The following is a 20,696-nucleotide window of genomic DNA, read 5'->3' on the forward strand; positions in this document are numbered from 1 at the left end:
TATCACCCCAAATCCTGCAGGACAGTGTTAGTTAATCTGCCTTGAGAGGGTTCTACTCTTAAAGATAGCCTAAAAATAATTTTAAATAAAATAAAAATAACATTAACAAGGGAACAAGACCTTGTGAGTTAGCTGCAAACATGCAGCAAATTGCTTCACATATTATAGTAAATGGAGGGACACCGTTAAAAAAAAAGGTCTGCCATAATGTGCAGGTTGGCTACCTATCTTTTTTACTTTGTTTATGTGGTGGAAACTTAATATACCGAGCCACAACTAGTGGAAAAAGAGGCAGGGAAGACAAGTAGCTGTCTCACATATTATGGGATAGAAGACAATATAAAATATATTTTAACTTGTACTATCCTAACATATGACGTGATCCAGAGACATTTGGACAAATTTCTAGAGGAGAAGGCTATCAATGGCTACTAGTCATGATGGCTATATATTACCTCCTGCATCAGAGGCAGTATGCCTATGTACACCAGTTGCTGTGGAACATAGGTGGGAGGGTACCATTATACTCATGCTCTGTTTGTGGGTTTCCCACAGGCAGCTGGAATGCTGGACTAGATGGACCTTGGTTTGATCCAGCATGGCTCTTCTTATGTTCTTAACTATCCTCATTCAAAACTACCTACAAATTATTGTACCCATCAATGTAAATATAATCAAAAGTGAGTGTGCATGATTTATATGCTTCAGTGGTCCAGGAGACCTCCAGCTGTAGTACAGCTTCAGAGGGGCAAAAGGAAAGGAAACATTTGACATGTCCATTGCACACAAATGTTCATGAAGAGTCAGATTTACCTGCATCATTTCCCACCTCCAAATTCAGACAGTCTTGCTGCTTCATGTGGTTGGTCATCAAGCAGCCATTAGTCAGTGGACATGCCTCTGGTAATTCAGCAGTGGGTGACTTGTCTTCTGTCAACAGTCCCTCAACAACTACAAGGGAAAGAAGATGACTAGAATAATCTAGGACAGTTTTAAAGTCACCACGTTATTCTATAGATATTCCTTACTTTGAAGAATCTTAACCATTTGCAAAGAAACATTATTCAGGAGTCCATATCAAATTTATGTACAAAATTAAAACTGGAGGTGATGGACTGAAATCTTGTTGCAAAAAAATCCATGAAGGCAAGCAGGTAGGTTTAAGAGGTTTGGGCACAATAGCATCAAGGCAGGGACTGAGCATTTATGGAACTAGGTAGCAGTCTTGTTTAGAACATAGTCAGGAAGGACAGATATTACTGCAAAATTAACAGAAGGTTCTCACTAGGGCTTGTTTCTTTGATGCTACAGTCAATTTCTGTGCTTGGTTTCAGTGCTTCTTTCTCCTGCTGGTAGATGCTGCTAAGCACTTTGGCTTGGCATTGTGCTTCAGTTCTATTTATCACTGTCAGCAATGCTTCAAGGGACAGCAAGTGAGTAGTGTACAGTTGTCCAGAAACAGGAAAGGCATTCTGGGAAAATCAAGCATAGCTAAGCATTACATTATATCTCCATTTGAGGGAGGAAAACTATACACAGTCAGGCAAAGCTCCATAACAATAGCCCATTCCTCAAAAATCACCCCTTGCAAATAACCTAGGTTTGTTTAACTTCATGCCACTCACTACTGATGCAGAATGTAAAACTTCACTCAAACACTGATGGTGAATCATTCTTTGTGGTGGCAGGAAGGTTGCTGCATTGACACCAATATTCCCTGTAGAGAACATCCGAAGTGTGAGGGGAGATACCCAAATATAGAGTAGACACATGCCAGTCAGCCACAGTCAATTGCAGCTCCCTGGAATGGGTCAGCATTGTGTTCCCAAATGTTTGGAGATGTAGGCCCCCCTATATACTTTTTGTGTTTCTTACAATCCACAATAAGGTTAGCCAGTCAGTTATTGAATGTATGAGACATATAACTTCCAGAGTTCTCTGCTAGCATCATGAGATGTGTTCTCTCTTTGTGGATTTCTAGTAGATGTTTTCCAGTTTGTTCATGCTCCGTGTTCCTCACAAACAGTACTAGCAAACACAGCTGCTTTTGTAAAGTAAGTATCAAGTCTTATGACCAACGTAGAAGTGACAAAAGAAGACCCATCATTAAATCCCCCATTGTTTTTAACAGTTTAACAGAAACTGGAGGAAGGGGATCCAATTGGGATCACTGTACTTAATCCTTTCCTCTGCCCCTTTTTTGGATTCCTGAACTTGCTTTACACCCTGTAGGGGAGAATATACAGATTAACCACACCTCACCAAGCACCATGGTCCTGATCAGAATATCCCCTAACATATACACACAGTTGTTATTATTGTCCAAAAACAGCCACATCTAGTTACACGTTTATTTTCTGCTGTGTTGAAATGTGTGTATCTCTACTGGAAAGAAAAAAGCAAAGTAGTTCCTTTTCAGGACCTTAGACAGCAGTTTGGTGAGATCTTCAAACAGGTTAGCACAGTAATAGTCACAGTCATAGTTGATGTAGAGCTCAGTGACAAAGCTAGGAATCCTCCAGAGCTGAACTATGGCCTCCAAGGCCATCTCCTTCATCTCATAGGGCATCTTGGGGTTTTCCACAGTGATGATATCCATCAGTTTCTTTATGTACATCTGGTAGAAAAAAATGACCAGGATATAAGCAGGCAAGAGACAACAGAGTTTTTAATTTCATGTGAAACACAGGGGACTTTTATAAGTGACACTTTCTTGTCTTGGTCTCCACCACTTAAAAAAAATATGAATATAGCACACACACACTTTTCTATTTCAGATTTATGTTAAATGAAACAGCCCTAGAAATATGGCTTTGCCACTGGAACCATCTAGCAAGTAGAAGAGATACAGTCTTTAAAATGTGCATTAACAGTTGCTATCTTTTTGCTCTGGGGGGAGGGGTCATGCAGACAAGAAGCATCAGTGTTCTTCTGTATGAGAAAATAAAAAAATACTATGAGTAGTCTGTAAAAGCACAAAATGCCAGCACATGAACATGGGTATAGTATGTTATTGTGACACGCCGCTCAGGTATGGGAAGTGCAGAAAATATTTCAAATTAATTGGCCTTCAGACAGAAAAATACATTCTGTAATCCAATAACACAAGCGAGACAAGAAATATATTGAGGAGTTCGAAAGAGAATCTTCCCACCTCATTTTGCTTCTTCCTTTTTTCTACTTGGTCAGAGCCAATACTGCTGCTTAGACTTCCAATATTCCAGCCAAGACAACTTGAGATCCATGTGCTGCCTCCATGGAGAAGACAAGCAGAGAGACCAAACAGCCACCATTTCTGCCATTGGGCCTGGTCTTCCCAGGCATAGTGCCTTCCCTTCCCAGGTTTTATCAATGAAGTATAAGTGGTGCCAAATTACTGAATGGATTGTCTACCATATCTATACCTACTTTAAGATGACAAAGAAAGAAGCCTGGGAATCTCAGAATCACTTCTAGTTTCCCACATAGTCTCCTAAATTCTTAGACAGGATTGTATACACATCCATGAACCAAGCCATAAAGCTGTTTAAATGATCTCTTTCAAAGACTAGGTAGGTGCACTTCAAAGGACTTACCTCCAGTTGGAATTTCAGGTGCTCTCTCATGCTTTCAAAGAGGAGGAAGCAAACCCTAAGGGAAGCTGAATACAAATTGAGCCGCTCCACACTCAATACCTGGGAAAGAAATAAAAGTTGAACAAATGTAAATATATACTTTTTCCTCCCAACTGGAAGGCAAACCAAAATCACAACAAAAAAGGTTTTTCTAAAATGCTCTAACACAAAGGCTGTAATTCTAAAGATACTGCCTTATACATATTAGAATTTAGCAAGAATCTGAATAATCCAAACTCACTTGAAAGAGATATCGACATAATTCTTCTTTCACAAGTCCTAGGAGAGATGGACAGTTTGCAACAGAAGCCAACTCCAGAGCAACAGTGAGTAGCTGTAGTCCCATGTGGATCATCACTTCGGAGTTGTGGCGGTCATGTGGGTTAGTGAGGGAGATGAGGAAGCGGAGTAGTTCTCGGATACAAGGCAACCCATAGGGGACTAAGGCTGTTCCTTGTGGGGAGGTGGAGGGAGAGAATAAGTAGAATGTTTACAACATAGCATTTCTACTCCAGTCTCCAGCCTATTTCCAACTAGTCTAAGCGAAACAAAATTATTCTTCACAATGGCAAATGTCAGGTGCTTTCTTCCTTTTTTTTTTTTTTACCAGGAATAGGATGGATAGAACCAAGGGACACTGATCTTTTTCCAAAGCACTCACCTTCCTTTTGAGAGCACTGAGTAAATCGCACTCCCCGGGGATTGACATAGTCCATGTCATGAACAGAAGTAGAGTCTGAGTGTTCAGTTACAGATGTACACTCCTCAAGAACCTCTGGGATAGACTCTATTGAGGCAGACGGAGTCTTTTCCTCCCGGGGGCATTCATTCTTTAGCCATAAAGATAATAAGGAAATTAGTATAAGCTAACATTACTCAATGAACAGCTCACTGAAATAACAATCCCATCCACTCAAAATAATACTAATCTTCATAGAATATATCCCAAATGTCATGTAGCCCAATACTCAGCTGTGTAGCTACTCAGGGGAAACAATGACTCATTTAAATATATGAAGCTGCCAACATATTTCCTATTTCAACTTCCTATTTCAATCTTCAGATTCATCATGTGATTTTCACATACTTGTTGCTTCCCAAATACTTCATCATCCCTTACAGTTTGGAGGGCACAGAAAAGGAACAGGTAACTACCAAGACAAATTCAGTAGGTTATCCTGGTAAGATACCTTCTTACCTTCAACCTTCTTAAGACACCTTCTGGAACCAAAAGCTAGGTTCCAATGCTTGAAATGACTTGCATTGAGTTTCCAACAACAAACATGGTCCATAACCAATTCATAATTATTGACATCAAAAGGCCATTTTTTTCCTTGTTTCTTTATACAGAAAAGAAGCCTTTTGTGAAATCCTTTATATTTAATAAAGGATTGTGGATTCAATTCTAAGAGATTATAACTATAAACTTTAATATGTTTTAAACAGGTTGTTTTTAAAACAAGACAACCTTATAACAAAATATAAAATAATATGATTTAAATAAAACAAATCGAATTTAGATTCAAAATCCAATTTTCAAATAAAAAAATTCATCTATTCTGTGTAATTGTTAGCTCACATTTCAGCTGATTTTAGCCCTGAAATCCTTCTCAGTCATGTCACCTAAACGCATGCCTTCTACCTTATAAGAAGTGGTAAAAGGCTAATGGGGGGAAATTCTCCTACCTGTTGTCCATTTCCCACAGTCATTGCTGGATTAGCATTTAACATACCTCACTGTTATGACTAACTTACCCTATTGATTTCAGTGGAAGTAAAGCATAACTTAGTCTAGATCCAACCCTATAACTATACCTACAGATATATAGGTATAAGAAACTGTGTGTGTAACATCTCAGTCCTACTCAGAAATAAGTCCAATGGAGTTCAGTGGGACTTACTCCCAGTTAAATTCTATGCCCCCTACTAGCTTTTGTCCACTAATAAGTTTTCAGTTTGTGCCATTAAATTCCTCCTCTTCATTCGACGCATTCATTATCATATTAAAAGGAAAACAAGCAGAAAAGAGAAAGCATGTACTTCCACAATTCTCTGTTTTTACAGTACAGGAGTGTAGCAGAACCACAGAGCTGTGATGCAAGCTGAGACAAAACTGATTGTATATACTACTAGCACATGGACCCGGGCTTAGCACAGGCTGGATCAGCCCTTAGTTTGATACAGCAAAGCCCTCAAGCAACCTTACGCAGCACAGAGTTGGACACATTATGCCTGCCCTGGACCCTAGGCACAGCCTCTGCCATGGTGACCCCCATAACCTTTTGAGGGAGAGGCCTGTCCACTTCATTCCCCCCTGGGGGGGGGGGCTGCCCAGCAAAACAGGGGAGTGGGGAGCCGCATAACTCTTTCCCTCAGACTACTTCCTCATGACTTCAAACTGTATAAACTAGGGATGGCCGTGAATTTCTCCACGAATCTCGGGGAGGCTGAATGCCAACGCATTCGGCCCCCCGAAATTGTTGGTGAAATTCTCCGCCGCCACCCCCGCCACCCCCCCCCAGGATGGGACTTACCTCATGCGAATGTCCCTCTCGGCAGCGGGTCCCGGCGGTGTTTCGTCGGGGGCGGCGGCCGGTCTTCTGACCGGCTGCCGCCGCCGCCATTACAAAATAAAGTAAAAACAAAACAAAACACCCATGATAGGCTACATAACGATTAACGTAGCCTATCACGGCTAGATTTCCAAATAGCGTTGCCCTTATTTTCGCCATAGTCTACGTAAATCTTTACGTAGACTACCCGGGCCCAAATAAGGAACGCAAATGGCGGCGCCCATGGGCGCCGCCATTTGCATACGCGCTTTTTTTTTTTCAAAGTCATCCATGATAGGCTACATAACGATTAACGTAGCCTATCACGGCTGACTTTGGAAATCTTGCCATGATAGGCTACATTAATAGTTACGTAGCCTATCACGGGTGTTTGTTTGTTTTTTTTCCATTCACTTTTTATTTCGCGGCCGGGGAGACGGGGCGCTTCTCCCCGGCCTGAACTTCGGGGGCAGAACCGAAGTGCCTCCCCCACACCGCGAAGCAAGCTGCGGGACCAGGTAAGTGCCTTTCGTACATCACTAGTATGAACTAGAAAACTATCTTAAGAACGTCTGCCATATAGCGACTGAATATGGTACTGCAGACTTCAATATCACAGACACATTTAAAATAATTATAATTAATGGGTTTTCTTCTTCATTTCCTGAATACTGTCTGGAGCTGCCCTCTCTTTCAGCCATGACTCCTTTCTTCTCAGCTCTTCCTTCTCTCCCCCTCCCACAACAACTCCCAACATTCTTCTTCCATTACCTGGGCAACTTACTCCCTTCCCCTGCAGTATCTATCTGATAATTTCAGCTCCTTCTACATTACCCCCATCTTAAAACCATTAGAGGTACAACTCCTGAAAGTTTCATAACAAAGAAGAGTTATAAACATAATGAAACTCATGCCAGTTAAATTGCCCCTAACAGTAAATAAATACTCTGATCATATTAGTTGGTTCCATCATCAGGGCCATATCACAAACCTTCATACACCAATCATTAATTGTTGGAGGATTAACTTTCTTCCACCTATAGCTTGTTGCCATATGGGCAACCGTCAGTAAGTGAATAGTCATTTCCTCATCATCAATCTAAAAGGTTAAAATGGCTCTCCTAGGGCTTAGTTATTGGCAGTAAAAGCTTTAAGCTACAATATGCCAGTGTTTTTTGTATTTCTGACCCTGCCCCATTTGCCTTCAGCCATGCCCACCACTGGAATGAAGCCCTCAAGAGGTGAAAGAGGTTACTTGCCCATGCTGGCTGGGGAATGCTGGGAGTTGTATGACTTTTTTCTGTCTAAACATGCTTAGGATTGCACCCTAACTAACTAACTAACCTGGGCTTCTCCTTCTTTCAGTCTTACTCCTGTCCCTCTCCCCCCATTAAAATTCAGACTGTAAGCTCTTTTGGGGTAGGAACCTGTATTTTGTTTTGGGGATGTGTGTGTGTTGTCATTCTGTAAAGTGACATGCACAGTCATGATGCTATTTAAATAATAAACAACAATTATTCCTTGGCTGTGGGAAAATAAGATGCAAAGCACGAGGGAAATACCTGGCAAACAGATATAATTAAATGTTTATGAAGAATTAGTACCTGAACTTGCTTTTCCCCCAGCCATTCTCTCCCCACCCCTTTTTCCTTTGTACCATGTCTATTAGATTTTATGCCTCCAGGCAGGGGCTGTGTTGTTTCTTAATCTTTGGGTAGCACCTAGAAACCTTTAGGTACCTTTATAAATATTTAATTCATTGAAGAAATTTATAAGCTGCCCTTCATGATTAGTTCCAAGGGCAGCGTACAATTAAGAGAATAAAATACTACAATAAAAAATTCTGCTGTAAAACTACGCAACACCCAGAGGAATAGCAGCAACCAACAGTAAAACCAGGCCAAACCGTAAAACAGCAATTAAAATAACGATTCAACACGCTGAGATACCTGGGCAAATAAAAAATGGTTTGGCAGGTGCCAAAAAGACTTCAGCATGGGCGTGCACTCTCAATAAATTGGAATAATAATGATAATATTGTGAGAGGCGAGGGGCTGCAGTTCGAAAGGGCAGGGGGTATTTTAGGGGTCTATATCCTCCTTTGGTCCTCCCAGTATCAAACAGAAACAGAATAGATTATGAAAATAAATGTATGCAAATTGACTGGTTCCTGCAGTACTACATATTAATAAAACACTGTATAGATTTTTGCTTTCACTCAGAGCCCCATGTGTGTTCTGATCCATTTACAGAGCTTGTATCTGTGCAGGCTGCTCCATTCACTTCAGTGGAAGTAGCAGTTTTCTTATGTACCCATGCTTTGTGTGAATGAAGCCGCCCATGCAGGTAGGGTAGCTAAAATTGAACTTCAGAGACTCCACATCTACAGCAAATTACTTGATTGTGTGTGTATTAATACAACAAATGATTTAACACTTTACTAATTGTACCTTACGTTGCATCTTTAAATTTTAGGCTGTCTACCTGTCCCATTGTTCAATCAGAAAAAAAGGAACAGGCAGCCCCTCCTCACTTCAAACCCACTTGAAAATGAGCCAAATACCAACCAGAGATAATTTGGATTTTTCTACCATGCTAGCTGGTAAGCAGAGCAGAGTATTTTGCTGCTGTTCTAAACAAAACCCCAACCCTGTCTATATTCCTTTGTTGGAATACATAAATGAAAGTTGAAGGTTCATTTCTGTCTATTGTAAATATACTGCATATTTCTGGAAATGCACAGGCAGAGCAATCCTAAGAAGGAACGGCCCTATTCGGCTCATGCCAGCAGGGCAGAAGGGAGAAGCGATGTTTTACTTTTTAACTTTTGCATTGTTTCCCTTCTTTTTAAACAGTTTCCCTCCCATCAATTCCAATGGGAGGGACATGAACTACAACAACTCCACAGCTGGCGTGGTTCTTCCCTCATTCTGGGTGTGTGTTGAGCACACAGAAGGACTTTGGATCCCGTGAATTCACAGCGTCCCTCAGCATGCCCCCAGAACTCCTTCTTTCTGTGCTCTCTGATGTTGGAATTCCATTATCAGAGAAGCCCCAGCTAGTAGATGCTATGGATGGACAAATCAGTCAGTTTCGCCTTCTCCCAAATTCGATTTTTTAAAATCTCTCCCTCCTGTTTATGAAGAAATTTGCAAATTCTGTTAAGTTTCTATCAAACAATGAACCAAACGAAATTCTCATCCATCTGCACCAGCCTAATTAAATAGGTACAGCTATTCCTAGCATGGAGAGGACCATGTTATACCTGCCTGCCATATAGCTGTTAGAGATAAGGAGCCTGTCAGAAAAAAAGAGGTAGCAACCCCACTTAAAGGACAAAACCACTCATATTTATCATGACTTGGACACATTAGTTATAGCAGTCAGTTCCATGATGTGAAGGGGCTGATGCAGGAGGTGGTGAAGTTAGGGTTTGAATTACAACCTCCATAGTCTCTGGCTCAAAATGACTCTGCCAAGTGCCACTCCCCTCTATCCTGGATCTTTCCCAAGTTCAGTCAGGGAATGAGGAGAAGCCTTGGTGGGCCTCCTGCATCTTTGAGGGAGCCCTCTGCCCTTTTCTACATTCACCCCCTGCTCTAAAGTAAGTTTTTTGTTCCTTCGGGGAGGGGGTCAGTGTAGCCAGCTTTGGAGGAAAACAGGCACTTTCAGCAGAAACTTGTCAAAAAAACCCATTGATGGTATACCCGATTCTCCTTTTTCACCCCCCAGCCCTCAAGAGTGAAGGTGGCAGCACAGCTGGTGGGAAGCCAACAGTTGCCATAGGAGTACTTGTTCGGCACTACTGCCAGGGGTCTACTCAGAAGGAGGGAGACAATCCAGCCACAAGCAATGACCAAGCTGAGGACCAGGAGGAGGACAGGCTGGCAATGAGTATATAAGGCTCTCAATCTCCTCTGGACCTTTGCTGGGTTAACAGCTGATGTTGGCTCACTGCCTCCAGTTCCAGGAGAGTTTAAGCTACCTATTTAATGTGCTTGATGGATTCTTCTACTTGAGATAACTTTTTTAAAGACAATGTCAAGAACAACAGGCCATCTTTCTCCAGTGATCAAGGCCCAGAAAACACATATGATATAACCATGTGTGAACAGTTATCACGCTGTAGCTCCCAGTCTCTGGTGCTCAGGGTCAGGCAGAGACTCCGTTAATTTGGACAGTGATAACAGCTGGGCTTGGTGGGAAGACTCTGTCCCTTCTGGGATGGTGTGAGAGGCTTGGAGTCCAGGCCTAGGATTGGCTGGTGGAAATCTGCCCTGGGTTGCCATGGTTGGGCAATAAAAGGAATCAGGGTGAACGTGTGGCTGTCTCCCCTCTTCCTGGCTGTATTCTGACATGTTAGGCTGCTGGCAAGTATCCTATCCTGGGAGGCCCTTACTTCAGTAATGTATAGGTATGGTATACCTTTATTGTTTTGCTTGGTTGTACTGTCTTGAAGGTTCTCTGAATGTCATACTTTATGTAATCTTTTATTCTCCCCTTCCCCTCTACCCTTAACTTTTCCCTTTTAATAAACCTTTATTCAACCTTAGAGTGGAGAGTGCTTCCTTCTGAGTAAACCTCGGTGCTAAGTCCAGTGCCAGCTAGCCAGTGAGGGTGGCTACTGGGTTATCATTTGAAGCAGGGACCTGAGGTGGTCTGGCCTACCTTGTAGGGAGGTTGGGGTTAGTTCCAGCCTTCCTTCACAGTCAAATTCCAGGCTCAGAGGCAGTATGTCTGTAAATTACCACTTCTTGGGGAACAAAAAGGGCTACTGTTGCCATGAACTGCTATAGCGTTCTCAGATGAATCTGGTTGGCCACTGTGGAAAACATGATGCTGCACTAGACAGGCCTTTGGTCTGATTGGAATTGTCTTTAGGTTGATACAGATAAGCCTTCAAGCAAACTTACACAGCTATCACAGTTGGACACATTGTGCCCACCCCGCCTGAGTGAAGGCACATATGCTAGCACCCCTAGGCACGGCCCCTGCCATGGTCCTCCCGTATAACCCCCTGAAGGAGGGGTCTATCCACTCCATCCCCCTTAGATGGAGCTGCCCCACAGAAAAGGTGAGGGGGCAGGCTGGCCTATAACCTGGCCTAATAATCTTCCCTGGCTTCAAACTGTGCTTCTTTTTTTTCATACTTTAACATGGTTTGGGGTGTGTGGGTTTTTTTAGTTTTTCAATATTTGGGGCTTTTTTAATGTCTAAAAAAACATGAAAAACATGAATGTTCTATGGTTAAAATCTGTTCGCTGCACTGCTGAATCATGATGGGAAGTTTGGCTGAAATCAATCAAATGGCATTGAACCAATATATCTTTTAAAAAGTTGATTTGCTGCCTTCTTGTGTAGCAGCCATATCGGGGGTCAGACTAAGTAGCCTCATACAGTCTCATGCTTCATGTTCTTGCTGAGCTCTTTCTCCCTTGAATATATTGTTGTAAGCTGACGAGACACAGGAATTCCTTGTCTTGTCAAAGGTCATACAATCGTATATCTTGTTCTCTGCTGTTCTCTCCTTATCATGGCTACCCTATAACCCAATTCTTGTATTATAAACAATGGTGCTAGGAGGAGAAATGTTGAGGACTGCAACCCCACGCGGGAGGGGGAGGAGGAGCCGTTTCATATGTATCACAATGTCTATAAAAACAATGTGCTGATGTATTTCGGGGCTTCTGGCTCTTTGGAAATGATTCCAGCCTTAAGCCCGCGCGTTAAATAAAGAATCTCTTTTTCCTTCACTCCGTGGTCTCTCTGACTCTGAGTTCTGCAACATAAATGGTGCCGTGACTCGGATGTGGCAGGCTCTGAGCCAGACAGGTGGCAGTTGCCTGCTCTTGATTGCCGCACCGGGAAGACGAGCTCGGCGCATGCCTCCTTTTCTTGGCGCCACCGACCTTTTTGTCGAGTGAATGGGAGAAAGCCTGCACCGAGATCGCCCAAACGGCAGCGAGCAGCAAGAGAACCTTGGGAAGCGGAGGAAGGAACTTGAGCCCTGCCTGTATCGCAGCTGCAATTGAGTTGAAACCCACATTGGAAGCCTTCAGGAGAAAGGCAAGTATATGGGAAAAAGAGGGCCCCGCCTTTAGGGAGAAAGGCCACTGGGCAGAAAAAAAGAGGGCCCCGCCTTATGAAGAAGGTCAGTGTTGGTGGTATACGTATACAAAAAGAACCTACTCCTTGCGGGTAGAAGGGGGGCCTGATCACACCCCCGAGTGGGCGCCAGTACCCAGCACGCCAGTACTCAGTAGGAAGCTGGGGAAGCCGCTTTCCGCTCTGGTAAAAAGTGGGAAAAGTGGGTGGCAGGGACATATGGATGCAGTGGAGAGATTGATGATTGTGTGAGTGGCTACTCCGGTTTCTGATGCATACTGTTGACCGTCCGGGTGCCCAGGCCAGTAGCAAAGTGCGTGGTGTGTAAAATCCTCTTGTGTCGGCCAGTGAGACCCCTTACTCACTGACCAATTCCCATTCCCTAATTGTGTCTGTCTTCAATTTAGGAGGGAGGCTATGGGTGGTGCGGGAAGCAAACCTTGCACCCCCTTAGGATGTATGCTAGAAACTTTTAAGAAAGGTTTTAGTGGAGATTATGGGGACCCCCCCATGAATCCTCAACGGTTGCAGACTTTGTGTGAAATAGAGTGGCCGTCTTTTGGTGTAGGATGGCCTACTAAAGGCTCTTTAGAGCCCAGCAAAATCAGCCGTGTATATACCATTGTGGTTGGGAGACCTGGGCACCCCGACCAATTTCCCCCGACCGTGAGATTCCATAGTCCGCGTTTCTCCTCCATGGCTAAAGAAATGCCTAGAATCCCAGGCAAAAGTTTTGGTGCTCAGAAAAAAAAAATTGGCCAAAAGGAAATTACAACCAGTGTTAGAAGCCCCGTGTGAAGATCTGGCAGAGCTAACGGCGTTTCCACCTGCTTATGCCCTGCTTCCACCACGGGCCCATGTTACTGTAAGACTGCCCCGTCGAGATCCAGATCCTGTGGCTCCTGAGCCCCTGCCATCCCCCCTACAGAGGCATTGCCCCTCGCTTTGACTTAGAACTGTCGCCATCAGTTTCAAGTCCCACCGGCAGTAATTCGCCGATTTCAGCTACGGTCCTCAACTCCCAGATATTGTCTGCCGAGACTTTCATCTCTACGGGATCGGGAGGTTCCCCTCTTACACCTCAATCAGCATTAATAAAAGAAACTGAAGAATTGAAGTGTTGGGCAGAAGATTTAATAAAATCGGCAGTGACCCTTAAAAAGATGTGTTCTCACAAAAAAGGGGAGGCGAGCTCGTCTACTGCTCAAGACTTGCACCCCCTTGAGATGTATGTCAAACAAAGAATGAAAAAGGTTTTTTTAAAAAAGATTCAAAATAGAGAGATAAAACAGCAAAAAGCTCAAGGTCGAGTTGAGAGGAAAAAAAAAACACAAGATCTGAGGCTGTTAATTAGAAAAATGTTGCAGGACAGTCTGGCTTTTAACAAAGCGTGGGAGCGTGAGAGTGTAAGGCCGAAGAAGTAGCTGTTAGCCTAGCGTGCCGAGGGGGGGGGGGGGGCAGGAAAATTGCCCACAACGTTCTGAGTTGTGCAACATCATCACCTCGCCTAATTGAGATGAAATCCCTAAGAAATGGAAACTGAAAATGAAGACCCAGAAGATGAAGGCAAAATAGAAAATAAAGGTGAAGAATCAGCCCCCAGAGCACAAGCTAGACCCCTCTTCGAGTGAAAAGTGTGCCGTAAGACTGTCCCAAGGCAGAATGAAGCGGAAAGACCACGTTGAAGATCTCTGTCAAGGTAACCGTGTTTAGCTTTGAACTGTGTTAAAATTGCATAGAGCCTGTAGCTACTGACCATCGGCTATATGATTTCTGAAGAGCGTAACCATTAAGCTTTTGCCGTGGGATTCCCTGCAATGAAGAAATCTCACTGATTTGAGTGTCCAATGTTAAACTGCCTGAGTGTGTGTGCTGAAGAGACGGAGAAACCAGACAGCATGTTCCTGGCCAAGCCAAAATCACGCTACTACCATGCTCCTGGAAGCTGCAATAAACTGTGTAAGCTGGGAGACCCAACCTGATTGAGAAGAAAAGAAGATATTGGAGTAACTGTCTTGAAAAACAGCGAAATCTGTGTAGCTGGCTGGCTGACGCTGTCAGTGATGTTACAACTTTAAATTAAGACTGTTTTCCTGTTTGAGACCCCAGCGAAGAAAGCTGACCCGAGTTATTTGTTGCCCGTGCCAAAGCAAAGATTTAGCTGCCCTGTACCTCATCGTGTCCTGTTTTAAGCTTGGGATTTACAAATACAAACAAACTGAGAAGCTTGCCTTTGAAGTCCTGCAAATCACCCCACTGCCTCCCCGAAGAAGATTAATGGCTGCCTGAAAAATGCAAGTATAAGGCGATGCCCATCACCCCCCAGCGTCCTGAGTTTCGGCACTCAGTGTTTCAGTGCTTTCGTGTACCAGGTTAGAAGAGAAAAAAAAAGAATAAGTTTTTAAAATGTCTGTGAGAACCTGACAGAAGTAAAATAAAATTTACAGAGGAGTTGCCCAGGTTAAAGCGTCACGGCTAGAGAGCTGAGCTGTGCCGCTCTGTTTAGACAGAGGCCTTGCTAAAAAGTTAAAGGCCCTTGTCTGTCAGAAGGGGTGTAGGGCCACACTTTCCCTTTTTAAACTGATGCAAAAGTGGAGAGCCTTTGCTGGAAACATCGCATCTTCATTGCCCAGAGCCTTCTCTGTTTGCCTCCATCATCATCTGGGCTTTTTAGAGACACTCTGCACATGGACTAAAATTTTAAATTGTCAAAGACTTGCCATGGACAGTGCTGTGAAGCTTTTGATAAACTTGGACTCTCATCGCTGTGGACCGTGTGTCTGTGTTTGTAGTCAGCTCAGTGTACAGCAGGCTAAGTTTGATCTATGACTTTTAAATTTCCTTCTGCTAGAACTCATGCAGCATAGAGTTGCCGATGCAAAAATGGTGACCTAGAACTCTGTGTGTGTGTGTGTGAGTATGCCCATCCCTTGATTTTGATGGGCCCTGAGCATGCCAGAAGAGCAGTATGATTGCTGGATCTGCTCCATCATGCCTTACCGTGCTAGAAGTGCTTTCCATTCATTGTGTTAAATTGCAGAAAAAAGTTTGTTGTGTATATTTTATGATTTCTTAAATATCATAAAATATATGTGATATTTGCAGATTAGTGTTAGTTGCAACTCCAAATGATACTAAGTGTGGTTCCCAATGGATGACAAGGAAAAAAGACAAAGACAAGTAGAGAAAGACAGAAGCAAGTAGAAAAGAAAGAATAGAGAAAGTAGCAGACAGATAGAGAAGGGAAAAAAAAGAAGAAAGAAAAGGCAAGAGGCAAAGAAAAAAAAACATTTGTAGGAAAGAAGTGTGGCCATAGTTGCCCCCAGGGTAAATTAAAAGCAGCTGATTGTGCCTGGAGCTTATGACCTGAGATAAAGTAGCCACAATAATGTAATAGTTCTTTAAGATGAAAAAAATGTAACTAAAAAGAGAAGAAGAGCCTATCCCAAATGTGTGTCATTGAGACTAGTGTAAGGCAGAAAGGTTTAAGTAAGTGAGTTTAACTTGAAAAAGACAAATAAAGAGACAAGGCTGGTGCATGGAGCAGAAAGTTTTATGTAAAAAGTTTGAAACATGATCTGCAATACAGGCAGATCAGCAAAGAAAAAGAAAGCAAAAGAAAGAGAAAAAAATTGTCTTCCCATACTAATGAATAAAAGTGTTATCAAGCACTTTGGGAAGCGAAGTTGTTTACAGGAAGCTGTGCCTGAGAACCAAACACTTCTAGCCTATGCTGAAAATGCTTGTTAGTGTTGTGCTGCCTCATGGGTAACATGTATGGTATAAAACCCATTTAGCCCAATAGCTCGTGGTTCAGAGAAGCTGTCTGATCCAACCATTAAGTACGCCTGTGTGCTGTAAGTTACCCAATAAAGTCTCCTTGTAAGTAAACCCCCCCGCTGGAATCCCAAAACACAAGTGGGGCTAGAGCGCCTCACCCAGTATCAAACCCTGCTGTTAGAAGCCATGAAAGCAGGTATGAAGAAGTCAATTAATATGACCAAAGTGTCTAAAGTGCTGCAAGGTGCCACCAAGGCCCCAGAGCGTACTTGGAGCGTCTTTCAGATGCCTATCGCCAGTATACCCCCCTCGACCCAGAGGCCCAAGAAGACGTGGACGAAAGAAGAAAAGAAAAAGACCCGGCAGAGGCAAAAAAAAATTCTTAAAAAAGAACCAGTGTGCCCAGTGTGGACAAGATGGACGTTAGTGGTATGAATGCCCAAATAAAATAAATCAAATACACAAAGGAGAAAACCAAAGGGGCCAGAATGGGCGAAGAGGGAGACAGCTTGAGAGGGGCCGTGACATTGACATCCTGATTGACACTGGAGTGGCATCAAGAGCAAGCAAACGTTAGCCTTAAACAAAAAGTCCAGACACTGAGCAAAGTTCTCCAAGCCCCGCGTCGCTTTGTCTTAGAAAATAAGCCATTCCCATCACAGAAGTTCATCCTTTCCAACCAAGAGTTAAAGTATGAGTTAAAGAGGGAAAAATAACCCTTTGACTCCCAGATAGAGAGGACTGAAAACTGTCATACTTTCCACCCTCGCAGCTATGAAAGCAGCTGGAGTTAAACCCTGGATACATTGGACACGAGTCAAGAGAGCGAGAGGGGGAGAGTAGACTGTAAACAGAAATCCTGAAAATCCTTTAAAAATCATTCTGAAAAAGCAGTAAGAAGACTCAGGCTAGACCTTACTGTGGACACACCAGGAGACTGTCCCCCTGAGTACGGTCAGACCTGCAACTGAAGAATTGAAGAAGGGGACTAGACCCTACTGCAGCTTGCCAGGTGAATAGCTGCCCGGCGTATGGTCAGATCCCAAAGAAGACCAACATGCGTGTTGTAGTGTTAGTAGTGTTGCATTGTGTTTCCTTGATAAGGTGCAAAAAGGGGGGTCTGCTCCTGGAAGGAGAAGTTTGTCCCAGTGATTTGCTGATAATTACTGGCTTCACCTGGCTAACATCACGAGAGTAAAACATTTTTGTTTGCCAAGAAATATATCTGTCTGTAGACATCCCGGGAAAATTCAAAAAGATACCATGTTAAGAGTTTATGGTGCAAGTTTAACTTATTCCCAAAATGCTAATTGGGGCGTAGTTGCAAAGATCCTACCCCCTACAGAGTTCACTCTACACACCCCCATCATTGCTGAAACAAATGCTATGTGTGCACGAATGCTTAATTGTCAAAAATTTTCCAGAAAATATAAAGCTATCCCTGGCCCCCTTCCACTGTAATAAAATTCAAAACATATCTTTTAATGATGCCCACATGCTTTTGCCTCAAGGATGGTTTTAGACATGTAGTTCCCACACTTGGTCATTCATTCCTGCCAACTTGTCTAATAACCACCCATGTTGCCTCAGCCGCCAATTGAACTGGTGCCAATTCTTCCCCTGTGGCCCGAAAAAATCCGTAGACGGCAGCCTCGAGCACTCCAACTAACTAAAAATTGTAATAGTCATGTGCAGTTATATTCTGACTCAGAAAAATTGGCCTTAGCAATGTCACTGGTTGGGGTTCCAGGTTTAGCCTTGGCTGATGGTTGAGAGATCAACCGGTTAGCTTGCAGCTTGGCCAAAAGCATAAATGCCACCTCACGAGCATTGTCATTGTTAAATAAAGAGTTGCGTGATCTAAGAGGTGCAGTTCTAGAAAATAGAGCTGGTATAGATTACCTCTTCCTTCTTCATCATTTAAGTTGTGAGACACACCAAAAGCTCTGTTGTTTTAACTTAACTGATAATGGCAATGCTGTAGATGAACAGATCAACAAGCTGCACAATATAGTAGCTAACAAAACAATAAGACAAAACAATTAGCTCAATTAGTTAACCCCTTGGCTTCCAGATCTTAGCTGGCTTGAAGCATTGTTCATTCTAATTCTACCAGTGTTGTTCATAAAAGTTCTGTTATGTCTCTGCGTTCCTTGTCTTATGCGCTGTTTAACCAATCTGTTCTATGTCTCAGCTAGTAAAACTGCTGCCCTCTATGCTCTAATAGCCCAACAAGAGGCTAAGTAATATGTATGTCACAAAAAGCTTTGTATGGTTATCAGAAATGCTATAATTGTAATAAAATTATGCATTTAAGGGGGGAATGTAGCAGCCATATCGGGGGTCAGACTAAGTAGCCTCATGCAGTCTCATGCTTCATGTTCTTGCTGAGCTCTTTCTCCCTTGAATATATTGTTGTAAGCTGATGAGACACAGGAATTCCTTGTCTTGTCAAAGGTCATACAATCGTATATCTTGTTCTCTGCTGTTCTCTTCTGTTCTCTCCTTATCATGGCTACCCTATAACCCAGTTCTTGTATTATAAACAATGGTGCTAGGAAGAGAAATGTTGAGGATTGCAACCCCACACGGGAGGGGGAGGAGGAGCCGTTTCATATGTATCACAATGTCTATAAAAACAATGTGCTGATGTATTTCGGGGCTTCTGGCTCTTTGGAAATGATTCCAGCCTTAAGCCCGCGCGTTAAATAAAGAATCTCTTTTTCCTTCACTCCGTGGTCTCTCTGACTCTGAGTTCTGCAACACTTGGTTCAAGATGGTGGTTAAAATTTTGCCTAAAACCATCCCAGATAGAGGTAGAACAAACTTAAAAGTTTCATAACAATCGGATGTATGGTTTTCGAGTCCATCAAGGACATACGAACACACACTTCCTTTTATTTATATATATAAAGGAGAAGAAGATTACCATCATTCCAGAGTGCCAATCCTTATATGGTCAAAATGGCTTGAAGTAGAGCTCAGTGACAAAACTGCGAACTTTTGGGAGGGCTCGAAGGTTTGCAGAACTACAAGTAATCGGGGGGGGGGGAGGCTTAGCTCAATAAGGACTGAGCATGCTCAGTGGTGTAAACAAGGGAGGAGGGGGAATAAAATTGAATATCTTGGAAAAAATGCATGACTGATTTGCTGAAACCTTGAACAGGAGCTCTCCACACCGCAACATGTTATTGCAGGTCACGTCTGAAGCTAGCCCATCAGTCTTGCTTGCCCTACAGTAAAATAAGCTCATACCTGGGGCTCTAGCTGCTCTCTGGCCTTAGGCTCAGATAAAGGCATTGCTGCACTGATTCCCAAAGGGTCGACCAGCTGCAAGTCTGGAAGGACTTCCTTTGAGCTCATCTGTGATGAAAGGTCTAAACCACTGTCAGTAGCAGGGCTGACTGTAGAAGATGCATTCTCTGAACTTCCAGAGGAGATGGGAGAAGGGACATCACTGAAATTAACTCCACCTACTGATAAGAAACAGAAGCAATTTGTTAGCCATATATCCATTACTAGCAGCTCAGTCATATTTTGACATTAGAGCTGGTCCCACTATTTATGAATACATTCTTCAAGTTTTAAAGCTGTTTCCAATATTGGAGTTATAATCACTCAATGTCATTATCACTTCTTCTATAAAAATAATAGAGAAGCTAGTGGAATAGTATGTCCCTACACAGCATTGTCTTCATTCTTTCTGACATCTCTTATTTATAAAGCAGGGGTGGGCAACCTTTCTGGGCCCATGGGCACATTTGGCAATTTGGAAAACTGTCCTGGGCACCACCACAAAATGGCTGCCATGGGAGGTATGGCTAGTCACAACAGAGAAGTAACCTGCCCAAAAGACTAAGTACAAGGCAGAGTTGTGGCTGAACTTCACTAAACAACTCCTTTGAACCCAAAGTTTTCAGTGCCCTCACTTTATTTTGAAGCAATCACAGCTGTCAGTAAGAAAACGTGTTATTTTTCTGGGGAAAAAAGTGGGAGGGGTAGGGCACCTCAGTGGGCGCCAAGGAAGGTGCCTGGAGGCACACTGGGGCCCACAGGCACCACGTTGCCTACCCCCTGTTATAAGGCATCTGGCTGGTCACTGCTGGACAGAGGCCATGATCCCATAGATATGTGCAAGTCAGTGTCAATCCTTCACACAAAGGACTCTCTGAATCTCTTCACACTGTAGAATACTATTATATTAGAATATATTAGAATATTCTAATACAATATTAGAAAGGTTAATATTTTGTAATGTACATCCAATTGTTGTGTGCTATGATAAATTACAAGTGATATTCTCCTTTCTAAACCCTAAGGCATCTTGTTGATCTGTACATACGTTGTACTTCTTTCAGGATCTTTCTATTGGACAATTTTCCATGTCTTTCCATTATCAGTTCTTTTTCTAAAGGAATCTGATTGAGGTTTTATTCAGTAAGAGAATTGGATCACCTGGGACAAAGGACATCATTTACAAAAGCAGGAAGAAGAATGAGATCAGTCTGAACGAAGTTGCCAAAATCAAAACCAGAAGGGTTACTTGAGAAGGAGAGGGGAAATTCTTACCATTCTAACATTCCAGCCTTATTCCATGCAGACATTTTCCAAAGTGACTGTTTCAATAACAGAATGGGGACTTGGA

General features: G+C 42.9%; 1 protein-coding gene across 13 annotated transcripts in view; it reads right to left on the reverse strand.

The window, feature by feature from the left end:
* The window catches only part of GBF1 (golgi brefeldin A resistant guanine nucleotide exchange factor 1), a 265,435-nt gene that overhangs the window by 97,185 nt on the left and 147,554 nt on the right, over nucleotides 1–20,696 (reverse strand). For 10 of the 13 annotated variants that reach the window (XR_014788747.1, XR_014788745.1, XM_084841340.1 and 7 more), the window contains 7 exons: nucleotides 19,307–19,527; nucleotides 4,276–4,444; nucleotides 3,856–4,067; nucleotides 3,576–3,674; nucleotides 2,423–2,617; nucleotides 1,286–1,472; nucleotides 814–951 (listed from right to left, as the gene is read on the reverse strand). Coding sequence is in view for 11 of the 13 variants with exons in the window: in XM_084841340.1 (XP_084697466.1) it covers nucleotides 814–951; nucleotides 1,286–1,472; nucleotides 2,423–2,617; nucleotides 3,576–3,674; nucleotides 3,856–4,067; nucleotides 4,276–4,444; nucleotides 19,307–19,527 (1,221 nt within the window). In the remaining 2 variants the exon portion in view is untranslated. The remainder of the gene's footprint in view (nucleotides 1–813; nucleotides 952–1,285; nucleotides 1,473–2,422; nucleotides 2,618–3,575; nucleotides 3,675–3,855; nucleotides 4,068–4,275; nucleotides 4,445–19,306; nucleotides 19,528–20,696) is intronic. The other 3 variants (XM_084841339.1, XM_084841337.1, XM_084841338.1) reach the window with 2 other exon arrangements.

This window comes from Heloderma suspectum, chromosome 3 (genome assembly GCF_057233095.1).
Source record: "Heloderma suspectum isolate Gila_16-S chromosome 3, 16-S_ref, whole genome shotgun sequence".
NCBI lineage: Eukaryota > Metazoa > Chordata > Lepidosauria > Squamata > Helodermatidae > Heloderma > Heloderma suspectum.